This window comes from Glycine max, chromosome 14, assembly GCF_000004515.6.
Source record: "Glycine max cultivar Williams 82 chromosome 14, Glycine_max_v4.0, whole genome shotgun sequence".
Classification (NCBI taxonomy): domain Eukaryota; kingdom Viridiplantae; phylum Streptophyta; class Magnoliopsida; order Fabales; family Fabaceae; genus Glycine; species Glycine max.
Genome location: NC_038250.2, coordinates 2,792,971 through 2,812,676, shown reverse-complemented (window position 1 = coordinate 2,812,676; position 19,706 = coordinate 2,792,971). Strand labels below are relative to the sequence as shown.

Here is a 19,706-nt window from a genome sequence, read left to right as displayed (position 1 = left end):
ATTAAATGACATTATCAATCTTACTTCTATATTAGTAACTTGAATTTTTAAACAAGTAAACAAATATTTTTTTTCTATCATTAATTTTCATATTAAATCATTTTTTATTAATATCCAGTAACAACATTAACTATCCACATGACCTAACAAACACATTATTAATATATTGTATAAAATTAATACTCATATATAACTTTGATAAATTTTAATTTTGAAAATGCCCCACAATCAAAAATGACCACTGAGACTTGCACTTGTAGCCGAAAACGGGGACGAGAATGTTATCTAGAGTACTTACTTTCACGAGCAAATGAAGATATATCATCCCTTCATAAATCATTTGTATTCAATTGATAAAGTTGTCAAAAATTATCATACTATGATATGATAAAATGTAACCATGTACGAGGAATAAATGCATACATTCACGACAAAATTGGATTTCAGAGTAGCAAGAGAAACATCATTGAAAAGAATTAAGAATAGTAAGCTAAAATATGCTACTGGCGGTTCCGACTTGGAAGCAAGCATTCAAATGTAACCATGTGTGATATCACAGATTCCTTGTGTGCAGTTTGTAGTCTAGGCTTAGCCAAATCTATTATATCCTCACGCAAACTGTTCATAATATCACTGATTTAGCAATCTGAACATTCATAAAAATCACATTCTTTTCATGTGCTTAAACAGTAAGAGGATATAAATATAAACCTGTTAAACAGAAAGTAACTAGACAATTGTAGCTGAGAATTTAGAGAGAAGAGTGCAACTAACCGTTCCCACTCTCCAGTAGCTTCTGCGTGCCACTTAACAGACTGATACAGGCGATCCAGGCTATAGAGTGCCAATCCAAACATATATTGTGCATCTCTCTCCTGTAGATAACATGTAACACGACATTTCTATCCTTGGTCTATCCATCTCATTCAAATCAACTAAATAAAATCAACAAAAAGGAAAGCTACTTACCAACCCTTGATCAACATAATTTTGGTACTGCATAATCCTTTTCTTAACCTCTATAACAAGTAGCCTCCTCTGAATCCGAGCAATTCTACCTCTTCCCTCAGCTTTGGTATCCTAATTTACATAGATTTCTTTTTTATCAATGTAAGTAGTGGTACTGATACAAGTTGACAAAAAAAAAAGAAACAATTTACCGTGGTAAAACTCCAATTCTAATTGGAGAATATCACAAACAACACCTAAGGAATTGTATCTAAGTTTTGTCCATGCTAAAATCCAATCCAACTTACTTTAGAAAATCATAGCAAATTATCTCATTAGACTATAATGAGTAATCAAATCCATTGAGAACAGAAAATAGGTAACTTCATAACACTGTGTAGCATCCATTAATCAATATGAGGCAAATAACAAAATTCTATACAAAAAAATGAGGGCAGTCAAGTATAACATTAGTGGACAAAGAAATAAAGGATGAAATTGAGAAGATTTGGTATCAAAAAACATCTTTTTTACCTAATCAAGTGATAGTTAAGACATAACTAGAAACAGGTGATGTAATATCTAGTCCATTATCGCATATAAACAAATTTTAACAGTATCCCTACACATACACTAAAAATTAGTCAGGAGTGAAAGGTAGAAGACATTAAGATTTAGCAATATACCAAGTGATATACATACTGTATGTAACTTGCAAGCATATGCTCTCCCCCCCTCCTCACAACAATCTTGTCACCAATATTCACTTAATCACTTCATGGAGTAGGGTGTCACTCCAAACAAGATTCACACTCCAACTCAGTTGATATAGTTTTTCTTAAGAGTTCAATACTATAGTATGATATTTGGAGTCCTATCTTCTTTAAGCTCATCATTTTGTGCAAACCAAACAAGGGAAATTACCTGTTTGAACCATCCACGTACTAACATCATGAGTAAAAGAGAGAGAAAAAATGCAGGTAAAGCAGTCAGAACTGCAAAGTTGATTTCATTTGCCCGTAGAATCTGGTTCAGCTCTAGCATTGCCCTGACCAAAATATTATCTTGAGGAATTAAAACAATGTGAAATATTTACTTAAATTTTCAGATTAAAAAACTCACGTCTCAGTGTCCAGCTTGAGCTTCTGAACCTGGAACAGTGAAAAGTTACGTTAAAACTACTAAACCAGATGTTACATATAAGATATAACATATGAATTACATTACCTGAATAAGTATAGCCCGAACCAGCTCTCCATTGAGAAGGTTTTGAATAGGATGCATGAGTTCCTTCTCATACCTGCATTTATACTTGAAAAAATTAGATCTTAACAATTGTGATAAACACTAATATTACAAGAAATGAAGTGATATTATGAATTTTACTAATAAAGATTCTAAATTCAATAATTCTTGATATTAGAAAATGATAAGCACCTAAGCACTTGAGGAACCCTCTCTTAAAAGCTAGCTGTCAAGGAGGGAGAACCAAGCCACATGTGTAATACACCAAACATCCCATAGTACTCAATGTCAGACTTAGGCATCACATAATACCCAAGTTCCTATCTTAGCACTGCCCTTGAGAGCCGAAGTCCCCGTAGGTAGCTCTTCCCGAGACATTGAGAGCCAGCTTTGCTACCAGTTGATAAGCACCCAAGCACTTGGAGAACCCTCTTACAGCGGGGGGTGGAGGCCAAGCCACTTAAGTACTCCACCAAGCATCCATACTACTCAATGTGGGACATAGGCATCCCATAATACCCAAGTCCCTATCAGATAATATAGTGAGGACTAGTATATATAAAAATCACTTTCTGTATGTTATTGTCCTTTTGTTCCATCAAAATCCAATTTTTAATTCTGCAAAGTTTTGAATATTGTCAATCAATGTAAATTGAAAATATTTTATAAGAATATCCAGGTAAGGAATTTAGATTGTTCTAACATGGACATCCAATATCAGAAGGGCAACTTAAAAACTGAACAACCCATTATCTTAAAATTATTTGCCTATAAATGCTCACATATTTCCAACCCCAAAAGATACTGCTAGTTAAACTGGAATAGTTAACCCACAACATAGGCCAGAAACCCTTAGTCAAAAGATATAGCAGTACACTCATTTAATGTCAATATCAAACCAATGACTTTCTATTAAAATTAACACATCTTCATAATGAAACATCAAAGCGAGAATAGCTAGAAACTCTATAGAGCAGTATCTTCATTCCTCAAAGTCATTGGCATGGAGAACTATTTTAGTACTAAATCCAGAAAACAACCAAGCTATTACCAATGAACCCTACAGGTACAATATCAAGGAAAATAGCTCACAAACAAATCCATGTAGCTTTTTCAAATTCAATTCCACAAGTACCTTACTACCATAAGACAAGTATAACTAGAGATGGATCTAAAGTGAAAGATGACTCACCTATCCATGACTATCTCCATCATTTTCTGATCTGAAGCATTCACAGGGAACTTCTGGCCCTTTGTCTGCTCACTGAAAGCCAACAACATTCTGTACAGAAATTTTTAGAAAAAGTTACAATGAAAGCAATCTCCAATTATCCATGCCACTAGCATGCCTTTCAATTTAAAGTAGATGACTATTGCCAATCAAACTTAAAGCAATATCCATGAATATGAGCAAATGCAATTCCAGGTAGTCATAAAAAAAATGAAATAATTCATAGTGTGAAGACTAGATATCTCTAATATATCTTTACTGCTAACTGCTACGCATATTTTATCTTGTTGCTAATAAATCCAAATTCTTCAGACAGATTTAGGTGGTACTGGATTGTACTTCTACTTATGGTATTAACATATGCTAGAAAACATTGTAAAAGATCATAGTAGGTAACAAGACTACAATGTATTAACAGGATTAGAAAAATTAGCATCCTGCTTTTACTGCACAACTTCCATTGGTTGATTTTTTTTCTATTTCTTTTCAAATTAGATCTTCTACAGACAGAATCAGCTTCAATTCAAGCCATGGAAGAGAGTCAACACAACTCACTAAAATTTTCAAGTCCCAAAAGTTTCACAAGCAATTATTAAGGTGCCTAATTAACAGCATATATAGCAAAACTGTAAATAGTTATGTTAAACTAAACATTTTGTAATGATAAAAAAATTAAACATTCTGAGCATTAAGGTTCATACAGGTTTAGTAAATATGATATATATTTAAAAATAAAGCAAATGACACAACATCTCTTAGGGCGAGAGAGAGGAATTGAAGATAAGTTTTTACTATTTAGCCTGGATCTCACACCTTTTTTATTCTATTGCATTTCTTTCCATTTTACCTATTTTTACTCATATCTCTTAGTCTATTCTCTATATTTATCTTTAATCAAACATCTTTTTATTTCTATTTTTTTCTCACTTATCTTCATTCATCCTTTTTTTTTTTTTGTCTACTCTATTTATCTTCTCTGTAGTAAACAGGAAATTAAGATACCTACTCAACAAAATTATATATTATCTAAAAATATTACAAGTCTTATAAGCAATTTTGAAAATACCTCTGCAAACAATATATATCATCTTATAAACTCAAGTTGATCAAGATTTAAGGAATGACAATATTCATTCTCATAAGAGATCTCTCACATCTCTTAGACTCTTATTTCTTCTGCTTAAATACACAACTATACACAACTCCTCTATCTTGAAGTGTCTCTTTTACTTATATTTATTGTGAATGACTATTTAAACAACTTCTTAGATAGTAATTCCTGTGAACTCATATATAAATAAATAAATAATAATTTGGATATTAGACTTAAAATAAATAAATCTAACTAATTTTTTCATATTTAATATTATTATTTCTAAAATATCGTCTATTTAATTCTAATTTTATTTTTAATAATTCTTTTTATTTATGATAATAAGTTTTGATGAATGATATTTTAGAAATAATCTTATTTTTTACTTGAGATTAGTAAAACTAAATGATATTAATTAATTTTCTTAATAATTAATGTAATTAGTTACTTTTACTTTTATATATGAATTTAGAGGAAGTACTTATATATGAATTTAGAGGAAGTAATACAAACTAATTAGTACTTTTTACATTCCCAAAGCCATTGAAAATAAAATTTCTAACTTCCAAAGTTAAATATGAACCTTCTCCATGAATCGGACATAAATTCCAAAAGCACCAGTTTATAATGCATGGGAAACAATTTTGAGTTTACAATTTTGAAATATCATTCCTTACGGCATTAATTTCAGATATACTCATCATTGAATCAAGAATTACTGGTATTTTGGCACCATTGATGTGAGTCTAGGAGAGAACCTTCTCTTTATGGTCGAACTCTGAATTGCCGATGTATAGCAATTACTAGGAAGATGCACTTTTTGTCTTAATACTTAGACCAGGACAGGCACAAAACTTAGTAGTGCTTTCATGTTGTTTGGTACGAGCAAACTTCCAAACTTTTCAATAGAACTGTTTGATTTATACCAGCAGGCTAATAGAAACCACACACATGACACAACCCTCAAAAGAAGCCATAGTCAATTCTCAATTCCGGAATGACAAAGCAAAACCCCACCTCTTAGATAAAATAAATAAAACCGGCCACACAAAGTTCCAAGGCAAATGATCTTTTATCTCACATTAAAACAGCACTAGATTGTCATGATCATCAATTAAGTACAACAAGAAAGTTTCAAGAGAAAACACAAGCCGGACTGCAGCAGCATATATTCACTAAAATACTGATACTAGCACATAATTTGAATGTCCACTTGAACTCTCAAGATACATAAAAATTGCCCATCAGAACTCAGAAAGTAATGCCTGCTTTTATTAATAGCTAGTAATAACCTGCTACAATTCTTCAATCCTGAAGAGAAAAAGATAATAGACATAAGTTATGGCACAACCAAATACAACTTATACAAGAAGATAAAGAAAATAGATTGACCTGCTCAGTCACATTACTAAGAGTTAGTTTAGGGAAGCACAGCAACGACTTCAGATAAAAACTTTCTTGCATATATATAGAAAATTTAAGACAAGAAATTGTTCACTAAATCTATTCTCAGCTTTCCAACTAAGTGGAGATTAAGTTTTACAATACTTGATTCTGAAGCATTTCTATTATATTGAAAATATGCAAGACATGCATTGGCAATGGCCATATATGTTAATTCAAAGCAAGCTCCCCAAAGCAATGTAACAACACTCATATGTCTAGTAGGGAATGATTGTTTCGGTATCTAAAGTTCCACTCAGACTGTGAAGCCTGGGATAGAGGAAGATATTGCCACCAGCGTTTAAAAGAAACTTCCATGCAGTTTACCTTATAAACATATATATGCATATACAACAACAAATAAAAAAGATGACATTTTGTTATTTATGATTAATGATTGTACATGCAAATGCATTCAATTCATTCACCTGCACTTATATGCTGATATGCATAGTTGCATACCAATACCTTGTCATTTTCTAGAGAAAGGGGAAAACAGGATATATAGATTAACATACCTCATCATCGTCATCGTCATCATAATCACGATCTTCCTTCTTTTTCTTAAGACGGGTAGTACCACCTTCTTTGCTGATGGGCAACTTCATTGCTCCAAAGGGAGTGTCAACATCAATATGTCCTTTCATGGTGTAACCTGTTCCCCTTCCTCTAATCATGTCCCAGAGTGCAGAGCCAAAATCCTTGGGCCTGAAGGTAATTGGAATATCAATATAACTAATTCCACTTTTCTCAATTTTAGCAGACTTGGTGAGTTCTGCACCACCAATGCTAACATCACCAAGCCAGACCTCATAATCGAGCGCATTGAGGCCAAGGTCGAAATCATTCTTGTTTTCCAACTTCAAATGAAGCGTTGCAATTGTCTCTTCAAAAGAGAACCTTTCAAAATGAATCTTCTCAAGATCAATATCAGGCTTGTATGGTATGGGGATTTCTCCAGTTTTCTCCAAAGGTAGAGTTAGCCTTCCCAAGATGGGAACATCAAAAATGAGACTAACCTTCACCCTATAAGGAATGATGCTTCCAGGTTTAATATCAGCATATGTTTGCTTGATGTCATCATAAATCAAAGTGACAGGAATTTTGACAGTCTGCTCTCCATGTGCACCGATGGTACCCGCATCTGGTATCAATCCAGAAACTAGCTTCCTTTCATCACTGTCAACCAAGTAATCTATGTCAATCAGAGGGATTGGCACCGGATTCGGGTTCTTGATGAGCACATCAACAACAAGATCTGCCTTGTGAAGATTAATCGATGGAATGTGAATCGCAGTAACGTCAGCAGTTGGCTTCCCAAACCCAATAGCTTCCTCAATCTTCTCACCAATGTCATGAATGAAATCCTTCACCTTCTCAATGAATCCACCCTTCCCCTCCTCTTGATCATCTTCCTTGTGTTTTTCATCCTTGCTACCCCTTTCCACCACTTCTGGCTTATCAGATGTCGACATATCTAAATCGCAGATAGTAAATGCACACACCAGTTAGCTTGAGCATGATCCAATCAGATCACACAACAAATCAAAGTCAACCAAAGAGTCACAATTTAACAATCCGATCAATTATTTACAAACGAAAACACTGTAACATGCTGAATCAATTGCATTAGCATTGGGTACAAACATATCATTCAAAATACAAACTTTAGATCTCCATGCTCCAAAAAATGCAGCAAAACTCATCATTCCATATAAGGGTAGTACTATTTTTTTTTAATCTAATTACTTTTTGTCAATGGATTTCCCAGTAATCAACATGGAAGATACACAGAATCATAAGGTCAATGCTTGATCAATTGAGTAGAATATAAGATACCATCTCTACAAAAGTCCAAAATGAAGCATGGTTTAATTGGCCAAAAGGTGAATCATACATACAGTGGGAATAAAGTAGAAACATGAGAAAGAGAGTAGAGAAGTACCTGAAAATTGAGATGAGATCAGTGATCCAAGCGACAAAGAGAGAGAGAGTATAACTGTGAATGTGTGAATGAGATTAACACAACACCACTCCACAACAGCAGAGAGATCAAGATTTTGTAGGGAGAAAATAATTAAATAAATTATAAAAAAAAAATACAAAATTGTAAGAAACAATATCATGAAAGTCTTGGATTACATCAAGGGTCAGACATTTGCCACAGAGACATGAAGAACGTAGCCGTTGATTGAAGTCAGGGTTGGTTTGACCATAAAACCGACCATTCCACTCTGTAAAGCATGGTCCACACGGAATGTACATGTGACTGCCACATTGTTTATTGTTTGAAAAGACACCGACCAACCACTCACTTTCTCCATATTTCAACTTTATTAACGTTACAATTACAAAGTTGAGAAAGAAAAAAAGAAGTCTATATTTGATTAAAACCTTATTAATTATTTATTAATTATTGAGTTTAAATATTGATAATTAAATGTACTTAATAAAAGAATAGTCAAGTTTTAAATATATTGTCAACTTTTGGAAAATAATTAATTAATTAATAAATAAATATTATACAAACAAATTTGAATTTCTTTTGATGTAAAATAAAAAGATAACGATTACTCATTCACATATGTCAAAAGAAACACGTCGACTCATTTTTTTTATTTCGAATTTTAATTAAACAATCCTTACTGTTCAATATTTTTTATTATTTCAATTAAAATAACATAAAAATGAAGGTCTGGAAGAAGGACAGAAAGAACAGAAATGTTCTGTTTATCGCTAACTACAAAAAGAATTTTTAATTAAATCATTTAAAATTATATGAATTATTAGTATATTGGTATTTTAAAAATTAAGTTTAATCTTCATACATTGTGAATGTAAATTTTTGGTTTGACTGTATTTTATACCTCCAAAGTTACACAGTTTCGCAAATTTTGCCTCCTAAATTATGTCTTCATAAATTTTATGCCAATGTAGTTTAAGACAATTTGTGACTTTTTGCAAATTTTAAAGGAAAATTTCACAAAAAAAAAATATGAGAACAAAATTGGCGAGATTACGTAACTTTGAAGGGAAAAAAAATACTGCAGCTAAACCTAAAATTTTCTATACTAATGTTGCAATATTCTTAATTGTTTGTGTATCATTTCCTATTTTGAAATGCAAATGGTAACTTGTATTCGATTCAGATAAAAAAAAATAGACCTTAGAAACGCATTAATTAGAAAATTAAATTAAGATAAAAATAAAAGCCCTAATTACAAATTAAGAAATTACAGGTAATATCAACAATATTAACTATCTAATTAAACTTGTCCCATTTGATTTTAATTAAGCTAGGTTAATAAAAACTTAATTTTATTAAGTGGAATAATTAGGAATTGTTATGCTTAAGCAACCTAAATTAGGATTAATTTTATAATCAAAATTAAAAAAAAAAAAACTAATTAAGTGATGCATATAACTTTGAAGGACCAAAGTAAACCACTTTGAAGGACAAAATTAAATTGAAGGATTAATTTGGTAACGAAAAAAATGAGTTAAAGAAGTGACAAAAAAGAGTTTTTAAAACTTTAATTTAGTAAACAAAATCTAAAAATTTAAACTAATGAAGTGATGCGTATAACTTTGAAGGACTAAATTAAAAGTATTCTCTAAATACTGAGAATTTGTGTTTTTTTAGTTATCGTAGAATTGCAATCGATGAATATATTGATCTTTGTCAAAAAGATGTAGAGTGTGTTTAACAAGTCACTTTAGTGGTTTATAAGTGGTTTGATTAACGTATAAGTTGATTTTTCTTCTTTTTTTTCTTTTAGAGAAGAAATTTAGAATCTCACTGTTCATTGATGAGAAATTTTAGAGCTAATAGCAGTTAGCTTCCAATTAAGCTTACACAGTTACACACATTACACCAAACAAATAGCTCCAAGTCAAAGGCTAATAATAATATATTAATCAGACTTTTAAGATTTTACTCTTCTGCTATTTCTTTTTTTTTTATTTTGGTTATTGCTGAGAATTCCTAATTTATGGACAAACCTCATTTACCAAAAAACATTTATGGATAAACCTCCCATTCATATACAGTTGTAATGGTAGGCAGCGAGGCAGTAGACAAAAACATTTCTATTTTATAGTATCTTGGACACTACATTGGATTCTTTTGAGGTAAATCTAGCAATATACATTGGATTCTCTTGTATTATATTACATAATGAGAGTAGATTCACATATTGTCCTGTCCACGAGGCCAGTGTCCATAGACAAAATGCAATCAGAATTCTCAGTAATTGTCTGAATGTCTGTCTATTAAATACAACCAATTAGCATCTCAAACACTTCGACATGGCAGCCACGGATTCTATTATAATTATAATGTAACCTAAAACTTACGACTCACAAAGGCAAATAAAAAAATGCCTTGGACTGATGAAACAAAATTATATAAATGATTCAGACCACAAGGTATGAATCATTACTAACTTACCAATATAACAAGGTAGATTTTACTGTTGAAATAACACTTATAATACAAGGTAGAAAAAACTCATAATTACAAGGGGGGAAATAAGATGTAAGGAGGCCCATCATGTCCCTAGAGGAGCTCTGTCATCTGGTCCAGCAAGCATGATCTGGCATTATTTACATTTGCAATTTAGAAATGGTGACCAAAAAAAAGGAGAAAAGTTGAATTCTGAAATTCTAACATACATTTAAGTTTCAGAAAGACATACATTACAGTCAAATGCAAATCTCCTTGCAAGCATGATGGCAGCATTCCTTTCTCTCTCTGATTCAAAAGCTAATACAAAAGAATGCCCCTGCTTTGGCTGCCAAAATAGTGCTTGTGCAGCGGCATTTCCACCTCCGCGAACTCCACAAAGCTAAAGAAAACAAGTTCAAAGCACAATGGTTGACCAAATTCCAGTTTATCATAAATGACAAGAGAGGATAACACATTCCAAAGAGCATGAAAACAAATGCATTTTCATAAACATCAAAATGGCTTCAAATAATTCTTCAATGCACAATGTTAGTTAACTATGTGCAACAAAGAGGTTAGAACATTGTTTTGCTTGTCAAAATCAAAATATAGATATCATCAAGTATTTGAAATACCTGCATTGAACTTGAATAGTATTCTTTGGCAATTGTTGTCTTTCCCTTACAAAGTTTAATCCTCATCTTTCCAACATGAAGCACATGAATAGATTCAGTTGGATGATGTGAACCATTCATCTGTGTTACTACCACCTGTGAAGTAGTAAATGCAACTACAATATTATTGTCACAGAATCTGACTAGATTTGACTTCTAAACTTTTTATATTGGAATGTGGAGAACAAAGTACAAGACAACAGCAATTCATCAAAACTAAACACTACTTTTAAGAATTTGATTACAAGACTGAAGCAAGTCAGCAACAACCCATGGAACCATACACATTTCAGTCAAAAAAACAGCTCAATTTAACAAGGCTTTCATATAACTATATAAAAGTTAAAAGGATAAGAACAACATACGTTGAATTCAGTGTCATGTTTGCGCACTAGTGCCTCTACATAGGTTCCCAAACCAGCAGCTGCATAAGAGTACGAAAGAAATTTAAGCTCGACATGATTGCAGAACACGTTTCAATCTCTTAACTGATAAGAAAACAACTTTATGTTTAAAACAGAAACAAATATATAGAAGTGATGCCTGTAAATTACTACTAATGCAAATGAGGATAACTCAAATTGAAACCAGACCTGGATCTATTGGACCAGCGGTTGAAAGTGTGACATGCTCGCTTTCTGAAATAATATCAACTTGCAATATGCGTCCAACATCAAAAGGTTCAGGGGCATAAACTGATTTTGTTGCTCCTGAGAAAGTTGTATTATATGATAAGCAAAGATAAAAATGAAGAACTAATTGGATGGCATGTTTAATAACAATCAGCCTTCCAGTATCTTGAACAGAACAGCTTACATAATAAGCCCCCCACTGACAGTTAAGATTTTGATTGATTAACATTGATGTATAATAGCCACAAAAAGCAAGTCAGATGTATGAATAAAAAATTCATTAGTATATACACAAAACAAGCAATCAGTTTGAACATACATCTATGATGAAAAAAGTTGACAAGTTTATCAGTAGGTGAGGGTTTGAGTGCTGCCTGTATGTCATTTATAATTTTCTATAAATACTCAGGATCGAGTTGCCGTCACCAAAACTGTTATTCACATCCGCCCCCCACCCACCCCCCACCCCCACCCCGGAAGTGACATAATAAAACCAGAAGTTGAAAAAATGCATAAACCAAGAGTCAATTGACTTGCATACTCAACAAAAAAAGAAAAAGAAAACCACACAGGAACAATACCTGAGATAAGTTCTTTTTTGGCACCATCAGATGATACACGATACCACTGAATTGAACATTTTGAAACTTCAGGGGCATTATCAGAGCAAGGTTGAATTTGCAAATAAGAACCTAACGTTTCATTCCCTTCAAGTTCATATAAATGTGGAACATTTTCCCCACCTTTCTTTGTCCTTGTTAACTGAACAGTAGCATCAAGGATAATCAGTGAAAGAAGATTATAATGGTCAATGGAAGACAATCACGAAAGCCCTTCATTTAAGGAAAGAAACTTAACATTCACTTAAGACAAATATAATTTAACATCAAATCCCAAATTCTAATTCATATAATTAAAAATCATCATGGAATTTACCATCACACCGTGTAAGACATTAGAGGATTCCCCCAAGTCTATCTAACGATCGTATACAGCAGCAAAGGAATATGAAAATTCACATGTTTGATGTTTTTCATATTGTATTTAGTTTCTTTTTTTTTTTACATCACTAATAGAAAAATAAAAGAAATATGAAAGAATTATAGGACCAGATTTTCAGTATTGCCAGAGAATTTAACAGCATGAAAGTATTCGCTGCATGACCTGAAGCATAGATGACATAAAATGCCCCAATAGTTGTTATACACACACAACAATCGAAAAAGCATATTATCCACATAATCCGTGCATGATGTCAAACCATGTTATGAACACGGATTCTCAACTGCCAAACCAAAAACCAAACTATAAAACCAAATTGAAGTTACCAAACGTGATTCATCATAACATGCTACTCAAAAAACTAACAGCTTAAAGTCTTCCAGATAATGCTGAGAAAATATCAAAGAATTGACCATGGATGCATTTCACATAATAATCTTTTCGACGTGGCATAAGATGACAGGCATACCTCCTTCTGAAGTCGAAGATACTGTCTAGTCTTCTCTGCAAGTTGAGACCTCAATGCTCGAAGCTCATGTTCCATATCCATGACCTACATATCAATCGACAATCAATGTATTCATCACTTTGAAATAACTTGATAAAATGTTAACAACAAAGAAAAATGAAGCCTAAGAAAATAAGGGAAGAAAGCCAATTCTACACAGGAAAACAATTACGAGACTGGGACACCCAAGACAAATGGAACCTAGAAAAAGAGAAGGCATTTGAAATAGCAGTTACATGAGAGACAAAATAGGGGCATGCGTTCAATATATACCTTGCTTGGCTGATGCAGCATTTTAATTCTTCGAGCCTCTTGGACCTCCCTCATTAATTGCTCCTGGTCCTAACCATAGAGCCAAATGTTATTCAAATGATTATTACTAACAATGCATAGAAAGGGGAAGCAGTAGCTAAAGGGTATCACATAATAACAATTGCCAAAAAGAGTAACATGTTTAGTCCAGGGCTCCAGGCTTTCAAGGAGAGTGGAAAACTAGAAGGGAGGGAAAACATAAATGCAAGAAACATGGAAGAATAATTTTTAAAAAATAAAATAAAATCTTAAGCATAATTCAAAAATAAAATAAAAATTAAGAATATGATATTTAAGTTGGAAGCATTTATCATTATGGAATCATGAATTACTAAATTCCCCATGATAAAACATTACAAATGACAAGTAAATATCACAAACCTGTTTCCCGGAAGCTTGAGACATTCTCTCATGTTCTTGAAGTGCCTCTTCCACTCTTTGAACCGCTGCTCTGGCATCCTCAATTTCAGCACGTGCAAAAGCTCTTTCCTCATCAACAAGTTTCTTAGCATCTTCAGAAGCCTATAAATTAATCTAAACTCTCAGCATTGGTAAAGGAAATTTTTTTATGCAGGCATATAAAGAAGATATAAACTAACAACATGTTTCTTTACTCCTTTCTTCTTTTTTCCTATCTCTAATAAAACTTCTTCCATCACCACATAAAATAAGTTAATTCACCTGCTTAAGAAAATTTGCAAGCTTCTTCACCTCTGCCTTCTCTTGTATTAGTTCCCCTTCCCTCTGAGTCAACTGAACTGCTAGAGCTTCAACCTGAAGAATGCACAAAATAAGTTATAGTTGCATCTCTTAAAAAGATTGCAAATGCACAAATAAACTTGCACCAGGATGAATATTCCATTAAAATAAAATAAAATTATTTTTCTGTGATTGGAGCAATGAAGGTATTTAGTATTATCTAGATAGAAAATTTTCTTCTACAAGCTTATGCAAAATTTAGTAAAAAGTATTCCCAAGTTTATTCTCAAAGCCTTTCCATTCACCACATACACACTCCCCATTTGACTTTTAAAGAGAATAAACAAGACTTTATATTTATACTGTCAGCTTCATACAGAATAAATATGAACATATATCTGTTAGATAGAAATAAATGTGAAGTATATATCTTTTTAAAAAAAAGAACTAACTATAGCAATAGCTTCTTCTACATCATCCTTGTTTCTGCCTGCCACACGCCCTTTTAAGGATTCAAGTGCATCTCTAAGCTTCTTCAAAAGAACATGTTTTTCCAATGATGCTGCCTCTCTAAGTCTAGCCTGAACTTCACCAGCATACAAAAAGCTAGTTAAAAAAGGGGCATCAGTCAATTAGTAAACTATGAATATAATCATTGGTTATTTCAGTTGCAAACATTTTACAATAAGAATCTCAGGTTGCAAAACCCTCCAAAAGGAAGAACTATATTCCAAGGGGAAAAAATGAGTTTCGACCAAAAGGAAGGGTAACCTCTTCAGACAACTTAGCTGCCGCCGCCAAACCCTTCTCGAATTTACTAGCAAGGTCACGAACGGAGAGACGATTATGTTGTTCCAACAGCTGTGCAGTCTCACGTGCAACAACCTCCTTCATTGATAGCACTTTTGGGTCATCCTTTGTCTCTATTATCTGATTGTTAGCTCCAATTCTGTAATTAGGAAACCGACTAGAAGCAAACACAACATCAGAAGAAACCGCAGGCACAGCATCTCTTTGCATTGTATCACCAAAATCACGAGTCAACCTCGTCATTTTTCACAACCAATTACCTATGCCAATCACAAATACACGCCCTTTAGCAAAGGTAATTCAACAAATTATAGCTTAGAAAAATTAAAGGGGAAAAAAAAGGGAACATACACATACTCAGATATATACATGAAGAAGAGAACAAAAACAAAAAGTACTAAACAAAACAAAGCATAACAAAAATGAGAAACTAATAAATAGAGATACCATAACACCACAACCCAATAGGCCTACTGAAGTCAAAGCATATTTTGAGAGTTTTCCACAAGGAAACCGAACCCCCCAATTCCTTTTTTTTTTTTTTTTTTGAGTTGAAGCAGTGAGGAAAAGGGTAACAAGAAAAAGACAAAAAGAAGAAAGCTTTTACTTACAGGTCATGAGAAGGTAGAAAACGGGTAGCTAGGCTTGTGATTCTAGGATCAGATGCAAAAGGGGTTGCTCCAATTTGGTTATAGTACACAAGCAGTAATCAGATCAATGGTGAGAGAGAGAGAGAGAGAATAAGCATATGCATAGCATATGGATAGATAGAAAGATGAAAGCTTTGCTTTTTGAAAAGGGGAAGCGAAGGGGAAAAAGAATAGGTTGTGTTGTGCCGCCCGTGTGTGAAGTGGTCCCCCCTTTACGGGATTTTAGTGTCAACGTTGTGTTATGTATTGTCTTTGTGTGAACGTTTGCCACAACCACAAAAACAAAAACAGCTTTGAATGGAACTAGGCTTACTTGGATCCTTGTCTTAAAGATGTTACATACAACTACAACTATGTTGTTATGTTTGTTGCTATTACAACTATTACTACCGCTGCCATTACCTTTCATCATGCTTATGCTTTAAACTTAAATCTCTTCCATTTCAGGGTCCCATTCCATGGCCTTCCTAGCTGTTCAACGTTTACTTCACTCACACAGCTTCCATTTTCTTTTTTGCTTTAAAAAAATTTAAGAGTGCCAACCCCCTCTCTTTTTCTTCTTTTTCTAATGTTTCATCTCCAATTATATTATTCACGTTCAATTCATTGTAGGTTGCTTTCCGTGTTAGTTATTTAACTGGGATTTGTTGGTGGTGTACTGGTGTCAGTGGAGTCAAGGAAAACTTCTCACAATTATAAGCTTTTTTTAAGTAAATAAATAAATAAATAGTATATACATCCATATTGTAGACTTATATTGTTATTAAATAATAATAAAGATTTCCTCCGTATATTATGAATCTCTTCTAATTTTGTGGACTAAAGATTAATCCTATTCATAATATATAATTGTGTCGATCCAAAAAAAATTTGAATACTAAAGAAATTGAATATAAATTCTCTCATCAAATAAATAGTTTCCTATATATAAACGCATCAAGTTTTATATTAATGTGATAACCTTATGAATTTGTCTTATTTGTTGATATTATTTTTGCCATGATTATTTTAGAAAGTATGCTTACATAATTTTTTTAGTTGACGGTATAAGAAAATTTACCATAATAATACATGAAAATTATTATTTTTTAATATAAATAGAAAGAATTTGATATGCTAATAATGGCTTTTATGAGCATTTGGTAGATAAAAAAAATTACTTTTCTAAGAATCTTAAAGTGGAAAACTATGATCCTTATATTTGATGTCTAATTAATAAAAAAAGATTGACAATAAATTATTATTAAGGAATTAATTTTAACTGGCTATATCATAAAAGTATTTTCAAGAAAATAGTCGGAATTCAATTTTTCTAAGTGAAGGGAAAGTTATAGTTTGTTTTACGTGAATTTTTTAATTCACAGAATGTATTAAGACTAATCAAACATATCTTAAATATCACTTGGGAATCATAATCTCTCGGAATCAATTTTCTCAGGAATTATGTTTTTTGAATATGAACAAAAAAAACTTCTCCTACTACCAAACGCTCCTTAGAGTAGGTCTAAAAAATTGTTGAGGTGAAAAATGATTTTATTTAACCCTCAAAACTTTTGAGGTTTCTATAATAACAGAATCCATGCAAAGCACAGGTGAAACCTGTTGAACGGGATTTATGTGTTGGTAAGAATAATTTTGAGAAAAGAAATCGCGTAATCGGTAATAGTGTGACGGTTGGCACTCACTAATCACTATCAAGCAAGCTGTAAAAAAATCACTATTAACAAAGAAATTTTTAAAAAAAAATGTATACGAAACGGGAAGTCGATTCATAAGAAAGTATGTACATTATTGGAAAGTAAAAAAAAAATACTTTGAGAAAAATATTAATCTGTTATGTTTTCATTGAATCTATACAAGAAATACATCACCAACAACTGCAAGAAGAAAAAACTAACTTTTACCTATGCAGCTTACAAATAAGCATAATAAATAACTGTTATCCAGTAAATTTGGAAACCATTGCTCCAATAATGCAAGAGCATATTCCCCTTCTACAATGTTTGCACATATGAATTATTATGGCATACATTGGACAGACATATTCCAATCAAAAAAAAAAAATTCTTTCCTAATAAACCTAATTCAGAATCAATCACAATTAATTGCTTATTACCATTAGGTCTTTATACATTAAATGGAATTACTGCGCTGCTAATTCTTTTAGCTACAATAACTGCTTTTCTAATTTGTTATAATGGCTATATTGTTACATTTTTCTCACACCTATTGGGCCTCTATACATTTAATTAATTATGAAGTTGGGTATCTATATTAATAACAATTTTTTCAATGAACAATTGGTAGATGAATGTAGTGGTTAATTAAGGGTTTATCATGACTATATTTTCACATTAGTCTAAAGGATGAAAGATACAATTTGGGTAATTATCCTTCCAACTTAATTAGATGCACTTGCTTTTAAATGACATTATACTCTAATGAACTCTACATTACATGAGACCCTGAGGATCTCACACATTATGATCATACAATTTGTATCACATTCACAGGTTCCAAAACATTAATTTGATGTAACCACAAACCTCTTACGCATTGCATGTGCTGTTAGGGAAAATATGTTATTCTTTATTGTGTCTTACTCTAACTAAAACATAAACAAATAAGCAATTTTTCACATTTTTTACTTTGTTGGGGGAAATTCATTGACTTGGTGTTAGAATGTCTTTGGAGATGCCCTACTGCATCTCAATTATTTGCGTTGGGCCTTCACCTCAAGTTAAGCACAACGAATTACTTTTCAACCTTAATTTATTTTTATTAACCTAATAAAATCTTTAAGTTTTAGCTAAAGTTATTGATACATGCGGGGAAATTATAAGCCCTTCTCTCTCTATGCCATTTAAATATATATCTTGATAGTGATTTATTATTTGAATTTAGATTTTGTCTAATTTTTACGACATCTATTAAAAAATTACAAAATTTAAATAAAAAAATATGCCTAAAAGAACAAAAATCTCCGTTGAGTAGGACATGAACACATGGCAAGGGCCAAGGGGCTGCTAGTTCCTTACCTCAATCATGTTCTTGTCTTCTTGTTCTCAAATTTCATTTGAAAAAACAAATACAAATGCAATCAGCGTCATTGTTTTCATTCATCAATGGATGCATCATAAGGCAAGGTGTGATGGCTGATTAGGGGCTTTTTTACCGATTAGAGATAAAATTTTACACAATTTTTCAATTGGGATATATTTTAAAAAATTATTCAAAACGGGATAAATCGTAACATATTACCACTTCTAACTATTGTAAAATTATTTATGACTTCAGTTCAAATATTTTTATTTTTACAACTTTAAAGTCGTAATTTTTTTAAACTAAAGTCATAAAATTGTTTACGACTTTATTAATTTAAGATTTTTTTTTTGTTTTACATCTTTAAAATTGTAAAATCTTTTTTTTTAATTTTTTAAAGGTTTACGACTTGTAAACCTATTTTTTTCTTCTTTTCGTAAACCTATTTTCTTTTTTTAATTTACAATTGTTTACGGTTTTATTTTTATTTTAAATAAAAAAATATATTTAAATATAATAAATAATATTAAATTAACTTACTTATTAATATATTTTTTTATGATTTTATTTTAATTTTTTATTATTTAAAAATGTTATATATTTTTTTAATATAGATTACATGTTTTTTATTTAAAGTTTAAATAATCTATCAATAAAAATACAAATGAAATATTAAAAATTTGAAAGACTTTAATTTAAAAATTGATTATATTTAAATAAAAATTATATATTTGTTAAAATAATTTGTTGTCCACTTTGTTTAGGCCTACCTTTCAAACAACTTTGCCAAGCTTGGCAAGAAAATCTGACAAACAAACCAGTCATGAAGTCTAGACGTAATGCTACAACTTAAGTAAAACCTATTAGAAGAAAATAGTTCAGTTCTGTTACTTTCTGACAATCATGGTACTAGGACCTGTAACTAACAATATTAATCTCAGCAATAGGTTTCTACTTTCTAGATTGTTAC

General features: G+C 31.8%; 3 protein-coding genes across 10 annotated transcripts; all 3 read right to left on the bottom strand.

Annotated features, from left to right (window-relative positions):
* Positions 1 to 403: 403 nt before the first annotated feature.
* On the bottom strand, positions 404 to 3,498 carry LOC100777127 (protein DGS1, mitochondrial). Of its 4 annotated transcripts, none has more exons than XM_006595721.3 (8): positions 3,386 to 3,482; positions 2,386 to 2,720; positions 2,176 to 2,248; positions 2,071 to 2,099; positions 1,873 to 1,996; positions 970 to 1,080; positions 775 to 875; positions 404 to 618 (listed from the first exon to the last, which is right to left on the bottom strand). In XM_006595721.3, exons 3-8 carry the CDS (start codon positions 2,230 to 2,232, stop codon positions 501 to 503), a joined length of 540 nt encoding a protein of 179 aa, XP_006595784.1. In that variant the 5' UTR covers positions 2,233 to 2,248; positions 2,386 to 2,720; positions 3,386 to 3,482; the 3' UTR covers positions 404 to 500. The 4 variants fall into 4 exon arrangements, with proteins under 4 accessions (XP_006595784.1, XP_014622015.1, XP_003545168.1 ...); XM_014766529.2 differs by having other exon boundaries at positions 2,386 to 2,811; positions 3,386 to 3,456; XM_003545120.4 differs by lacking the exon at positions 2,386 to 2,720 and having other exon boundaries at positions 3,386 to 3,498.
* Positions 3,499 to 5,068: 1,570 nt separating this feature from the next.
* LEA-1 (late-embryogenesis abundant protein 1) lies at positions 5,069 to 8,050 on the bottom strand. Its single transcript, NM_001254648.3, has 3 exons — positions 7,906 to 8,050; positions 6,479 to 7,437; positions 5,069 to 5,828 (listed from the first exon to the last, which is right to left on the bottom strand). The coding sequence occupies exons 2-3, from the start codon at positions 7,433 to 7,435 to the stop codon at positions 5,823 to 5,825; spliced, it is 963 nt and encodes a 320-aa protein (NP_001241577.1). The 5' UTR covers positions 7,436 to 7,437; positions 7,906 to 8,050; the 3' UTR covers positions 5,069 to 5,822.
* A 2,034-nt stretch (positions 8,051 to 10,084) lies between these two features.
* LOC100800672 (stomatal closure-related actin-binding protein 1) lies at positions 10,085 to 15,900 on the bottom strand. Of its 5 annotated transcripts, none has more exons than XM_041009212.1 (13): positions 15,656 to 15,899; positions 15,006 to 15,304; positions 14,687 to 14,815; positions 14,217 to 14,309; positions 13,917 to 14,057; positions 13,497 to 13,559; positions 13,185 to 13,268; positions 12,295 to 12,475; positions 11,675 to 11,791; positions 11,447 to 11,505; positions 11,043 to 11,177; positions 10,658 to 10,807; positions 10,085 to 10,555 (listed from the first exon to the last, which is right to left on the bottom strand). In XM_041009212.1, exons 2-13 carry the CDS (start codon positions 15,285 to 15,287, stop codon positions 10,511 to 10,513), a joined length of 1,479 nt encoding a protein of 492 aa, XP_040865146.1. In that variant the 5' UTR covers positions 15,288 to 15,304; positions 15,656 to 15,899; the 3' UTR covers positions 10,085 to 10,510. The 5 variants fall into 5 exon arrangements, with proteins under 5 accessions (XP_040865146.1, XP_006595779.2, XP_006595780.2 ...); XM_006595716.4 differs by having other exon boundaries at positions 13,497 to 13,565; positions 15,656 to 15,897; XM_006595717.4 differs by lacking the exon at positions 15,656 to 15,899 and adding an exon at positions 15,492 to 15,641 and having other exon boundaries at positions 13,497 to 13,565.
* Positions 15,901 to 19,706: the final 3,806 nt, after the last annotated feature.

Excerpts from the sequence above, each read along its gene's own strand:
- LOC100777127 (XM_003545120.4), bottom strand. The coding sequence starts at position 3,474 with ATGTTGTTGGCTTTCAGTGAGCAGACAAAGGGCCAGAAGTTCCCTGTG. Across the intron at positions 1,997-2,070 it reads CTCAAGCTGGACACTGAGAC|GGCAATGCTAGAGCTGAACC; the intron begins GTGAGTTTTTTA and ends TATTTTGGTCAG. Across the intron at positions 619-774 it reads GCTACTGGAGAGTGGGAACG|TTTGCGTGAGGATATAATAG; the intron begins GTTAGTTGCACT and ends TATTATGAACAG.
- LEA-1 (NM_001254648.3), bottom strand. The coding sequence starts at position 7,435 with ATGTCGACATCTGATAAGCCAGAAGTGGTGGAAAGGGGTAGCAAGGAT.
- LOC100800672 (XM_006595716.4), bottom strand. The coding sequence starts at position 15,287 with ATGACGAGGTTGACTCGTGATTTTGGTGATACAATGCAAAGAGATGCT. Across the intron at positions 14,058-14,216 it reads TTGCAAATTTTCTTAAGCAG|GCTTCTGAAGATGCTAAGAA; the intron begins GTGAATTAACTT and ends ATTAATTTATAG. Across the intron at positions 13,269-13,496 it reads TGCTGCATCAGCCAAGCAAG|GTCATGGATATGGAACATGA; the intron begins GTATATATTGAA and ends ATTGATATGTAG.